Source organism: Mytilus trossulus, chromosome 7 (assembly GCF_036588685.1).
Source record: "Mytilus trossulus isolate FHL-02 chromosome 7, PNRI_Mtr1.1.1.hap1, whole genome shotgun sequence".
NCBI classification, from domain to species: domain Eukaryota; kingdom Metazoa; phylum Mollusca; class Bivalvia; order Mytilida; family Mytilidae; genus Mytilus; species Mytilus trossulus.
In genome coordinates, this window is record NC_086379.1 from 63,392,686 (window position 1) to 63,405,804 (window position 13,119).

At 31.5% G+C, this 13,119-nt stretch overlaps 1 protein-coding gene across 1 annotated transcript in view; it reads right to left on the reverse strand.

The window, feature by feature from the left end:
* Positions 1 to 13,119, reverse strand: part of LOC134725529 (uncharacterized) — a 61,281-nt gene that overhangs the window by 21,221 nt on the left and 26,941 nt on the right. Inside the window, exons 3-9 of the mRNA XM_063589427.1 lie at positions 8,934 to 10,314; positions 6,190 to 6,444; positions 3,984 to 4,244; positions 3,251 to 3,487; positions 2,702 to 2,950; positions 1,206 to 1,427; positions 38 to 352 (exon numbers count right to left, since the gene is read on the reverse strand). Of these exons, the coding sequence (XP_063445497.1) occupies positions 38 to 352; positions 1,206 to 1,427; positions 2,702 to 2,950; positions 3,251 to 3,487; positions 3,984 to 4,244; positions 6,190 to 6,444; positions 8,934 to 10,314 (2,920 nt within the window). The remainder of the gene's footprint in view (positions 1 to 37; positions 353 to 1,205; positions 1,428 to 2,701; positions 2,951 to 3,250; positions 3,488 to 3,983; positions 4,245 to 6,189; positions 6,445 to 8,933; positions 10,315 to 13,119) is intronic.

A 13,119-nucleotide genomic window follows, 5' to 3' on the forward strand; every position in this document is an offset into this window, starting at 1 on the left:
CAATGGTATCTCAATAGGTCTGATTTAAACTACTTACTTGGTATAACATTCTCATCACAATGTGTCTCTCTGAATCTAACACAATGGTATCTTAATAGGTCTGATTTGAACTGTACATAATCCTCTTGTGAGCACACTAAATCATCTTCATTGAAACTGTCCAATGATTTAGGCATATCTTTGTATGGTGCTTTAATAGATGGTAGGGGTGTAGTTGTTGTCTTTGGTTTGTGTTGCATTTTCTTGATTGAATCTGTTTTCTCTTTCTTCTCTACATTTTCATTATTGACAATAACTGGTTTTGGAATTGGTAACTCATTCAACTTTGGTACCATTTTTAGGTTAGCCTCTGCTATAAATATAAATGCCTATTATTTGGAAGGTTGAAATATATGAAGGACTTTCAATTATTTTCTATGCTTTTAAGTGAGGGTAGAAATGACATTCAGGTGTCAAATGGTAATCTTTGGCTTCTGTTAACATTAAATTGGTTAAAAATTTACAATAATTCATCATAGGTCTCAAATAATTATCTGTTACTGTTATTTCTAAAAAAAAAAACAAAAAAAGAAGACTACAATGACTTATCAAAATCAGATGATTTATTTATCGTCATAAAGAAAATCTACATTTTTGGTCATGCACCAAAAATTACTGTTAACATCATTTGTCCAGATTTTTTACTGTGATTGATCCTGAAGATATCCTAATTAGTTTTATAGTTTGAGGAATCAGGTGTTTGTGGTTGATTCGGTCTGTAATGTACTGTATTTCTGATGACTTTTGACTTTTATGTATTATTCCATCTATTTCCTTTATTCTTTTTATCCATTTCTATTTTTTAAAGTTCCAGTCTGCTTAAGAATTAGGCAATAGTGGATTCATGACAAACCAAAACCTGCTCCAGTTCACATTAATTTATGGTCAAAATATATAATGGTATTACCTGTTCTGGTATTCGAATGGTATTTCCTGTTCTGGTATTTGAATGGTATTTCAAGATATAATTTGGTTAAAATATACTGGAAATTACCAATTAAGTGGAGATAACTCTGTAGTGTAATTTGCTATCAATCTAATCAAAAGTTATTTAGAGATTTCTCAAATTACCAGACAAGCAGAAATAAAAGAACCTTTTCATTTAAAAACATTCATTAAGTAAGAAGACAACCTTTGCTTTATTTTTTATGTTATGTTTTACATACCTTGTTTTGAATGACATTTCTTGATGACATAATTGAGATTTTTTCCCAGAACACAGGACTGATCACTGTACAGGTCACACTTCAGACTGTCGTAATTATATCTAAATCCGAAACAACTGTCAACATTACACATGTCACGACATTTCTCCATAGTATCCATGTCACTGGACGTTACTCTACAGGGCATCATTCTTGCTGACTGGATCTGATGATAGTCACAATCTGAAAATACAAGTAATATCCACTTTAGTTGATATATTGATTGTTGTTTAATGCCACTTTCATCACTATTGTGGTATTTTGTGGCAGTAATTTTTTATGGAAGAAGGGCGCTTGAATGCCGGAGAAAACCATTTATTTTACTGTTATTGCATACATGCAACTGTCACTTTTTGAAGGTAGGAATGGAGGATCCCAAATTGAAATTTTGAAAGAGCAATTTTGTCAACAATTTTAAACAAAACAATTAATTTTACAATGACATTAGGCTAATAAAAGTATAAAGAAGCCAAAAAACAACATTGAAATGTATTTGGAGGCCCCCTTGAAGGTTGTTTTTTTAAATGGTTTGAATAGATATAAACTATTATCATTTATAGTTTTTTTACCAAAAGTTGTTGAGAAAATCTATTCTGAAGTATTTTTAAAGAAAAAAAATCGCTTATAGCAACTCATTCTTTTATTCTATGGTTATCTTTCTTTTCATCAAAACAAATGTGGTATTGGAAAAAAAAAATAATCTTATGCCTCGTTCACACTTACCTTTAATTTGAATCAAATGCGAATCAAATTCGCTAATCGTGTTCACACACTCTTCTTTTTTAATTCGAATTGATTCGAAACGGCTAATTCAAATTAATTAATTCACATAAGAAAAGCGTTTTAGTTCATCTGAATTAAAAGTTAATGTCGTTAGGACAGTAGAGAGTAATTGACGAGCATTCCAATTCGAATTAAAATTGACGTTAGGATGTTAAACATTTCAAATGCAAATTAAACTAATTCGAATTAGTTAATACAAATAGATTTCGAATTACATGTGAACTCAGCATTAGAATGAGATTTAGAATGACAAATTTTAACCAGAATAATTCAATTGTTTATAAACATGAATACAAGTAATTAACATATAGTGTTAAACAGATTCATTTTTTTAACATTATGAATAATGCCATAAGTTGACTTCTGTTATGTAAACAAAATCTGTTTGTACAAGATGTAGTAATATAATGACATTCTACTCAATAACTGGCAATTACAACTAAAATACATTATCATTCAGTTATTAAGGGAAGTTAATGGTATAATCTTGTTTAATGAATAAAATTTCCATTTGAAAGAGACATGTTTTACATGAGAACAAATTCAATGCAAGTTAAAAAGTTGTTTAGTTTGTACAGTTAACTTAACAATGCTATTAATTTTCGACCACATCAAAATCGACACATTTTTTTTTCAACTCTTGTGTATGTATACAGTCTATTTGTAAATATTACCTTTAGGATTAGTACACCTCTTCACGTAATAATTTTCCTTCTTTTTATTAAGAAGTTCTATACAGGATTTGTCAAAGAAGATTTCACATGCAGTAGACTGGTCATCTTTGGTAAGGTACTGGAATGCTTCACAGCGACCATGGACACAAGCATCATGACATTCTATCAGACTGGACACACTACTGGTAGCTTTACTACACATGAAGGGGGACTTTCCTGGAATCACTTCTAAAACATTGCATATATCACCTGCAAAATGTAAGGCATTTGTTTAAAGCAATGTAACATGTCAATTGAAATTCTTATGCAGAGAAAAACAAGAAATAATGAGTGGTATATTATGGATTTTGTCTGTTACACAAATTTCTCATTTGAGTTGTTTCACATTTTCAAATCAGAACCTTTTTTAGCCGACTATAAGGTATGACTTTTTCACATTGTTGAATGCTGCACAGTGTTGGGAAATATATATACAGTAAGAAGGAGCCAAAATGAACATCATCGTCCAAATTAGGAAAGTTATCAAAAGTGAGCAAAGAATTGTCTTACCTTTTACATTGCATCTCTTAATATAGTGAACAATTCCAAGGGCATTCATCATATCTATACAAGCTTTACTGTGATGCTTGTCACAAATCTTCTCATCTTTTCTGTAGGTAAAGGCTGTACAGTTCTGACAGGAATCTCGACATTCTTCATAAGAGTTTACCACACTAGTTTTAACATTACACATGGCATAGATATGTTCTGCTACTAAGTTAACAGGCTCATAATCACATTCATAATCTGTAAAAGTGAAATTTAATTGAAATCAAACATTAACAGAGCAACTTGCATTTTCTTTTCAATCTGAATGTCAGAAGTTCAAAAGCATTGCTATTAGGATTGGTCAGTATGGCAAGTCTTGGTTCTCAAATTACTCTAATTGAATGGGATTGCAACTGAGCAAAAAGTTTGCCTCCAGTTACTGAGACTTCTAAGTATTCAACCATTGGTTTTCCTGTTTAAATGGTTTTTACACTACTATTAGTCACTTTTAGGGCTCTTTATAGCTTGATGTGTAGTGTGACTGTGTGAGCCAAGGTTCTTTGTTGAAGGCTGTACTTTAACCTGTAATGGTTTACTTTTACAAATTGCTCTTGAATAGGGGGTTGTTTCATTGACACTCATAGCTTTTTATTCAAGTTTTGGAAAATTTGCTTTCAAAATAACATTATTTCACTTGTTCTTTTGAAAGATGCTCTTTCATGAAATAAAAATTCCCCAAAGCAGTAAACAATACCTGGATTGGGTCGACACCTCCTCTGTTCGTAGAAATCCATCTCGGAGTTTGGATGTCTGATAATGTCAGTTGGTTTCTCAAACAGGAAGCATAATCCACTCTTCTCTGCAGAATACTGGAAGGCAAAGCAGCCGCTATTCTGTGATTTCTTGTCACATAAGTCACTGCATTCTAGGAGAGACTTTACAGAAACAGGCATCAGTATATCTCCCCATAGGATTCCTTCTTGTCCCTTAAACACTGTGTATTCACACTGGGTACCTGAAATTAAAGGATTCAATTTAAACTCATATTGGCTTGTTGGCTGTTATTTCAATGTTAGGAGTAACATGTTATTGGCATGTTTTTCACCCCCTGGAGCAAATATTAGAGACAATCTAAGCAGTGAGTATAATCGATAAATTTTTCATAAATAAAGTGGTCTAAGAAAAAGTGTATATACAAGCTGCATACCTGACTATGAACCCTGCCATACTTTGCTATGGAATTTACCTTTTTATTTCAACAACTTTTTAAAGCTCCACATCAAACAAGAAAACTTTCATGATCTTTATGCATATCATTTCAAACTATTGCATGTAAAATGCTACTGCTGAAGGCATTGCCCTTTTAAAATATCTGTAGGAATCGGATTCAATGTACTTTTCAATAATTGGATGTTGCTGTGTTTTCATCTGTCAGGAATTTACTAATAAGGTCATACAAGATAACATAAAAAAGACTAGATAACCAATATTAGCCAACTTCTAAGTAATTGAAACTGTATTTTTATATGTCTGGATTTCAAGGAGTTTCAAAATAAGATTTCAAGGTTCTAATTATAAAATTTTTGTAGGATGCAGACCCAATTCCTCATTACAGTAAAGGATACAATTTGTCAATAAAACTTATGTAATCTGACAAATTGTCCTTGCGTTTTTGACCTACTTATTTAATGTGATTAGTAAAACAAAAACGGATAGAATCAGACAATAATAAATGAATTAGATGAATGAAGTATTCAGACAAAAGTCCAGTTATGTCAGCTAGAAACTCATCATATGAACATAGAACACTGTACCCTAGAGACTAATACAATGCACTCTAACTAATTGTATAAATTATAAACATTACCAATATTTGCTTCGAATAATTGACATTTAGAGAATATAATATAAAAACAGGAATTTTGAAGTAAACGTACTGGAGTTATATCAAAGTATGATAATAGTGGGTGTTTACATAGTCAATTGTTGCATGCGTGCGTTTTGTGAAACAAATTATTAATATAATTGACCATAGTCATGCAATGATGATGGATATATGCTATATGAATGGTATAACTGACAATTGTTTCAGTAAAATTTATCCATACATGGTTGTACACAAAGACATAAACTTTAATTAAAAGATTGCAGTGTTGGTAAAATATCTTAAATTTTTGTTGCACTCAGACTCTTAATATTTTTTTTATGTAAATGTAGGGTTATGTACATGACACAACATTCCTACGGATATGGGGTCAAATGTTCATGATATAAATTTCCTTATAGATATGAGTTTAATTAACATGACAGAACATTCTGATAATATGGGGTTTGAGTGAAGTTTTAGAAACATTTATTTGATCTATTCTATTAAATTGTGTTCATAAGATGGATGTTATGTGTTATGCAGCAAATCTAAACGAAAGAAGTAAATAAAGAGGTATTTTACGATTGCCAATGAGACAACTATCCACCAGAGACCTATTGAAGAAGACGTCTACAACTAAATATAAAAAAGAAGATGTGGTATGATTGCCAATGAGACAACTATCCACAACAGACCAAAATGACACAAGCATTAACAACTATAGGTCACTGTACGGCCTTCAACAATGAGCAAAGCCCATACCACATAGTCAGCTATAAAAGGCCCCGATAAGACAATTTAAAACAATTCAAAGGAGAAAACTAACGGCCTTATTTATGTAAAAAAATGAACGAAAAACAAATACGTAACACATAAACAAACGAAGTTCACTGTGACTCCTTAACAACATGGAAACCCGTGCCACAAACCAAGCTATAAAAGGCCCTTACATAAATTTCAGAGATTTAGGTGTCTTACCATAAATTCACGCACTCATATTTAGAATATATGTAAAAGGGTCCCTGCTCTGTTAAACATAGGGCTTTTTAATGGAAAACTAATGATTTGTTTTTATACAAGAATGATTATATACCCTCATAAATAGGCTGTATCTTGAAATGTTCCTGTAAGTTCTCTCCACATTGTCCATCACGATTGACTTTAATATGGATCTGTTTAAGGCAGGCTTGACGATGTAACTCACAATGACTAGGGTATAACTGTCCATCGGAGCCACACACTGACACTTTATGATGGTGACCTTGACACAGAGTGGCATCACCACAAACACAGACACCACTGTGGCACATTCGCCCTGGTGAACATCCTCCATCATCCATACACAGTTCTGAAAAAGAATTTGAAGCCAGTCCTCAAACAAATTCAATGTCTTTTTAAATAAGTATTTACAGAACGTGTAGCTATTATGATAATGTAAGTTCAATTCTAACAGCTGATATGATCTTTTTAAGTCAGTGCCAATCAATGTATATTTTTGAGGAGTTGATTGTAGGTGGTTTATATGGTTTGCTGTACTTTCCTTACCTGTTATTCTTTATATGGAATAAGTCATTGTACACTTAACTTTAGTTTAGTTGATATGTAATTCAGTGCTTGTTGCTGTGTTATAAATCATTTATTCATTAGCATTCCTTTTTTTACAATACTGTAAGAAAACGTAGACAATTACCAAAAGAACAAGGAATATTCCCAGGTTGACAGTGATCATTTTGGAATGGATAATCATGTTAGAAAATCTGCTGTTTACAAAGTCTGAAATTCAGCACAAACTAATAATTGATATCATTCACGTTTCCTGCATTTTTTCAACATTTTGAATCATCATCTTTGTTTGATCTCATAGAATTACATAGATATAGGAAGATGTGGTATGAGTGCCAATGAGACAACTCTCCATCCAAATAACAATTAATAAAAGTAAACCATTATAGGTCAATGTACAGCCTTCAACACGGCCTCTTGGCTCACATCGAACAACAAGCTAGAAAGGGCCACAAAATTACTAGTGTAAAACCATTCAAAAGGGAAAGCCAACGGTCTAATCAATGGATATAAAATCCCTAGATTTATGTTTTACTAAATATTCCTGTGGTTTCATTTATATTCGTATTCCACAACTAATAATGAACATTGGAAAGTCAAATATTTATTCCTATTGTTCCTAGAATAGGGGTTTTAGACATTGACAAATAAAATAGACATTTGTCTATGGTTAAAGACGGTTTCTGTTTCGTTCACCCCTAACATTAACTTCTGTTTATTTCTGTTATTGGGATGCAGACTCACTGACGTCTGCCCCAGCTCATATATCAAGTACACCCACATATGGGGCTTTGTTACCATGAAGTTTTTATAAAGACAGGTAAAATCTACTTCACCATCATCAGAATTCTGAAAATTTACTATTGATAATCAATATATAGATGTTTTAATATTATTCTCCCTATACAGCGTACAATGACTCAAGTTTTATGCTTTACGCTGATGTTGTAATCCATTGTATTTATTCAGCGTAGAATTTCTATATCAGAATTTCCAGAAACAAGATTAGTCAGCTTGTTTTTTTCTACATGTCAGAGGTCAAGTTTTATCTAAGTTTTTGCTGTCATTATTTTAATCATCACACACTGATTATTTAACGATTTTAATGATTATTTCATCAACATTGATCAATAGTTTCGTAATCAATGATATCACAGTAAGACAAATATCAAAAAGTATCAAGGGAAATCATTGGAAGACTAAGAAATATATTCTATGAGTAAGAAAGCTTTCAAACAGTGGCATTTTTATTGACCATTAATGTGATTTGTACTGATTCCCTGTCTGAATCAAATAACTTTAAAAGTGAATCTGTTCCCTTACAGTTATACTGTGATCTGGTATTCATGAGGCTCAGTATTACACAATGTCTGAATTGGAGAAGAATGGGTCAGACATGTAAATGACATTGTGAATAAGGAAATAAATATTATGTAAATAAATCAAAGATGATACATTATGTGTCCACAATTTCCTATAAGACTAAAGGTCAAATGGATTTCTGTCATCTTCATTTTACTATCGATGATTTATTGCCATAACAACCGATAACACTTTTCAGTCTGAGTCTAACAGTCAGAATTTCATTACCAAAAGGAACCAAATTAGTAACCTAATACACAAATCTTCATTTCTTAACAGTAAATATTAAATAATGGTATATCAGTGGCGGATCCAGGGTGGTTGGTTCCGGAGTTAGACATGCTTTACTAGTACACACTAGTACAAGATTGTATCAATTTGATTTTCGAAACAAGCAACTCATGAAAAAAAAAAATTATCATGAAAATACTAGCTGTGTCTGCAAATATCAACAAGAATGAAAACAAGAACTGGAAGATGCCATAATAAAGTCTCAAAATCATAGTTACATTCTCATTAAATTCTAATCCTGTAATGATTCACCTTTGTAACAAATCCAATACAATGCTTTTACTATCCCTTCCAGAGTACCTGAGATTGCCCATGTATATTGGTTGGTTTGTATTGTTCAGTCATTAGCTTTCTATGTTGTGTTTTTATGCTTTTTTTCTATTTTTGTCATGGCGTTGTTAGTTTAATTTTTGGCTTGTGAGTATAAATGTCTCTTTGGTATCTCTTATCTATTTTTTTTACCCTGATTGCTTTTAAAAATATGTTATTTTTTTAATCCAATTATAATATACAATGTAGTGTTTGAGTGGTGCAAAAGACCTCTTCCTCATGTCAGTTATAATGCTAAAAGTACAAAAATGAAGGTCTAGGTCAATGAGAACCAAACAAAACAATACTTACGCAATGGTTTGGACTGTATATATTCCTTTACACCATTGATTGGTGCTGCAGTTACAGACACAGCTTTAGTTGTTGGTGGGTTTGGACTCGTCTTTGCTACATTTGTTGTTTTAAAGGCAGGATTTAACTTGGGTGTTTCTGACAATTCATTTTCTTTTTCAGGTTCATTGAAATGAGGTTCCACTTCATCAGGTTTTATTGTTGAAGGTGTTTGAGCTTTAAATGTTGTTTTTGACACAGGGATTACTTCAGGTTTTAATGTACTTTTTGATGTTTGCAACCTATGAGGTTTAGATGTAGTTTTTATTTCCTGCAATTCACCATTATTTTGTCCTTTTTCCTCCTCAACATTTGGATGGAATGGTTTTTCTGTTTTGTAACTTAAGTCAATATAATTCTCATTTTCTGAAGACTTTTTACCAACATTGGTGTCTTCAATATTAATATCTTTTTCAATTTCACCAGGCAGAACTAAGTCGTTTTCATTCAATTTTTCTCTGATTTCCTTGTTAGTTTTCTTTCCAGTATTATGTGCTGAATCTGATGACTTTTCATTAATTTGCTTTCTAATATTGTCTATTGAAGCTGAGTAAGGTAAAACTCCACCATAAATTTCCATTACCAATTCTTCCCAGGACTTTTTACTTTCTAATTCTAGCTTAGTACTTATTTCATCATTATTCTTATCATCTTGTTTTATTTTTCCTTCCAATGGCACATTTTCCTTTTCTTGATTTTCAATAATTTCCTCTTTGTCGGCCTCCTTATCGAAGTAGTTATAATCTTGATAGTTATCATAATCATCATCAATTCCATCTTCATCTTCATCTTCATTACTTTCATCTACATTTATCTCAGCAGTATCCTCAAAAACATCATCTGGCCCACTTTTATCTTTTTCAACATTTGCAATCTCCTTACTGCCATCAGCATTTCCAGTTTCACCAGAATGCTGTTCTAATTGGCCCCTGGTATCTTTATTTTTCTTGACAACAGGAACTGGTTCCTTGCCATCTGTCACATGGCTTATAATTTTATTATCTGGTTCCTTGATTTCATACAAATTATGCCAGAGTTTATCTTTGCTCCCACTATTTACTTCATTTGGTTGACTCTCTGAGTCAAATGATATTGCTTCTTGATTAAGAAACACATCATGATTGTTTATTCTTTTTTTACTTACTAATTTCTTCACCTTTTTAATACTAGTAGGTGTTAAAACATCAAATGCAAGATTTAGACTACTGTCTGTTTGCTTATTTTGTTTTGGTAATATAAGCTCCTGATGATGAATTTCATCATTGATTACAATGTCCTTTTTACTATCATCATTCACTACTAATGATCTTTCTGTCTGCCATCTATGTTTGTGTTTGTGCTTCTGAAAAGAACAAATAAACAGTATAAGATATCATTGTCTTTAATGAATTTGTTTTATTTTGGTAGTCTTAAATAAATCTTTATGTTTCACTAGGTCAACACTGACAAACATTTGAGATTGGTTACTTATCAGAGGGAGGGTGGCTGACAGAAATGATCTATATTCATGATTTTTCAAGATTGGGGATTATATGAAGCAACAGTGAATTTCAAATTGTGAAGGATGGTTCTTACTAAATGCAAAGTCACGTACTGTACCATGCATAAACCCTCCAGGAATGAATTAATGATTTACTTTAAAATATTAATTTGAGACCTACATTTTTTATATAACAAACAGTTATGTTCAAATATGTGATAAGTATGTCAATGATACACTGTCATGATATCATAACCATTAGATTTTATTATTTAGTAAAAATAATCAAAATTTAAAGCAAAATATGGTATGGCAAGATTGCCTCACAAATTGTGGGAAAACACAGAGTTATATGTACTAGTATGTCCTTTTTAAATCAAATTTACCAAAGAATGAAGTGTATCTGAAAATCAAAATGTTGATAAATGAGATGTTTTCCTCAAAATTCAAATCAAATGAGTTTGAAATCAGAATACAATCAGACCAAGTTTTCCCAGACTAATTGTCAGAGAACAATGCATGGTTTCATTATCCTTAGATTTAATTCTGATGAGTAAAAGCATCCACTAATTTTACATATAAACTATCAAATAATGTTTTGATCAATAGCATTGCCAACAATTTAATTTCCATGTTTTGGTCATTAATATTTGTATTGTAGTAATTTAATACTTTTCTTTGCGTTTTCTAAGCAAATCTAAAAGTTTAAACCATTAACAGTTAAAATCTATAAATTCTGATGTCAGTTCCCAGACAAAAACTTTGATAACAACACATCGTTAAAATGCATGAATTTTATGGAATTTTATTAGGAACCTAACCAAATTGTTTGCTGGAAACCAACTGACTTCTTATTACTTACATTAACTAAGAACTGGTTTTATCTTATTGTGATTTGACTGTAACTGTTGCTTTCCACCTATTGCAGTTCATTCAAAATCTGAACCAATTGCAATTTGTTTGATCAAACCAAACTATTCAACTGGTCAAAATGTTAACCAACTGCTGTAGAAAACCATTGTCAAGTCATATATTTATAATCCTTCAAGACATTAGTTCCACTCCATTTCTATTATGATAATTTTGCTAAAAAATTTCTAATTCTATGCATATTGTTACTGTAAAGTTATTCGAAAGGTGAGAGGTAGTATTATTTAATTTTTCTGTCAGACAGACATAAAACCATGAAAACTTAAAATTGATCAATGATCCATGACAATGAGGGCAAGGTCATATGAGACCTGCCAGTCAGACATGTACACTTTACAATCATTTACACCAAATACAATTACTATCTATTACAGCATTTGAGATACAGACTTTACCTGGAAAACTTAATCTTGATTAGTGATCCATGAAATAAGGTTGAGGTCAGGTGAACCTTGTCTGACAGACACATTGACCTTGCAATCAACATACTACCAAATATAGTTATCCTATTATTCATAATTAAGGATTATTTCACATGAAAAAAAAAAAGTTTTTTTTTACAGCAGTCCCAGAGTCATGAAAATGAGGTCAAAAACATTGGACAAAGTATAAGGTATCAGGTCTTCTACCATGTTTACACCGCCATTGTCGAAAAATAATCCCCATGTTTTAAATTCTGCAATGAAAAGGCGAGAAAAAACTTTCATTTCAGGAAATTCCAATACTGAAAAATTCTTTTCTACAAATATGAAACAACCTACTATTCATCAAATATGTTATATTAATTCAACATGAGAGAAACTATAAAAATAATCGACCATGTCCCATAACATCATTCTAATTTCAGTTTCGTAGGAAGATATCAATACTATCCCATGCATTATTTATCCCTGTAAAAACTAAAGTGACTCATGTAAAGCAAGGTGATGAATTCAAAATGCATAAAGTGACGTCAGTCCATTTACAGTAAGAATCTGACATTACAGAAGATCAATATGTATTTATGAAAGTTTGATTAATTTTCATTAACCATAGATACGAAATAACATGGAAATTTTCACACACAAAACCATACAGATAACCATATCATCAATAGCGATAAACTGAATAAAAGTATTTATGCATGTACTTTAAATTCATTTTTTTAAAGGCTTGCATGATAAAATTCCAGCAAAAATTGTTGGAATTTGTATGATGAAAAATGTGTGATTATCTGTTTGATTTTATCACTATTTGCTTTTGAAATTGGATTGCACCAGTGACTCAGGCTTGCTGCACAATATATGGAATAAAAACATTTACAGTAAATATTAAGAGTACTAGAATAATTGTGTCTGTTCATATAATTCAAGTTCCAAATAAACTACATGTATAACAAAATCAGACTAAGAAAAATTTATCCAATTTATTTTAAAATTTAGAATATAAAAATTATGCAGCTTAAAATAATACATTTTAGTCCGCTGCAGATCTGTTTGATTTACCAGTAATCCCTTTGAAAACCTGTCTTATTTACATAAACTTTCATTTCCAGTCATACAACAGACATTTTCTTCCCTAAAGCATCATAAAATTTATCCCTCTTATTTCATAGCAGACGCAGCCCTACAATAAACCAAGAACTGTAACAACTCGTACTCGTACTCATCTCTTTAATACTTCTCTGATTTAAATGTACAAGGGATCGAATCATTACAAATTTCTCCATCAGCAAAACTCTAGAATGGACGATGAACC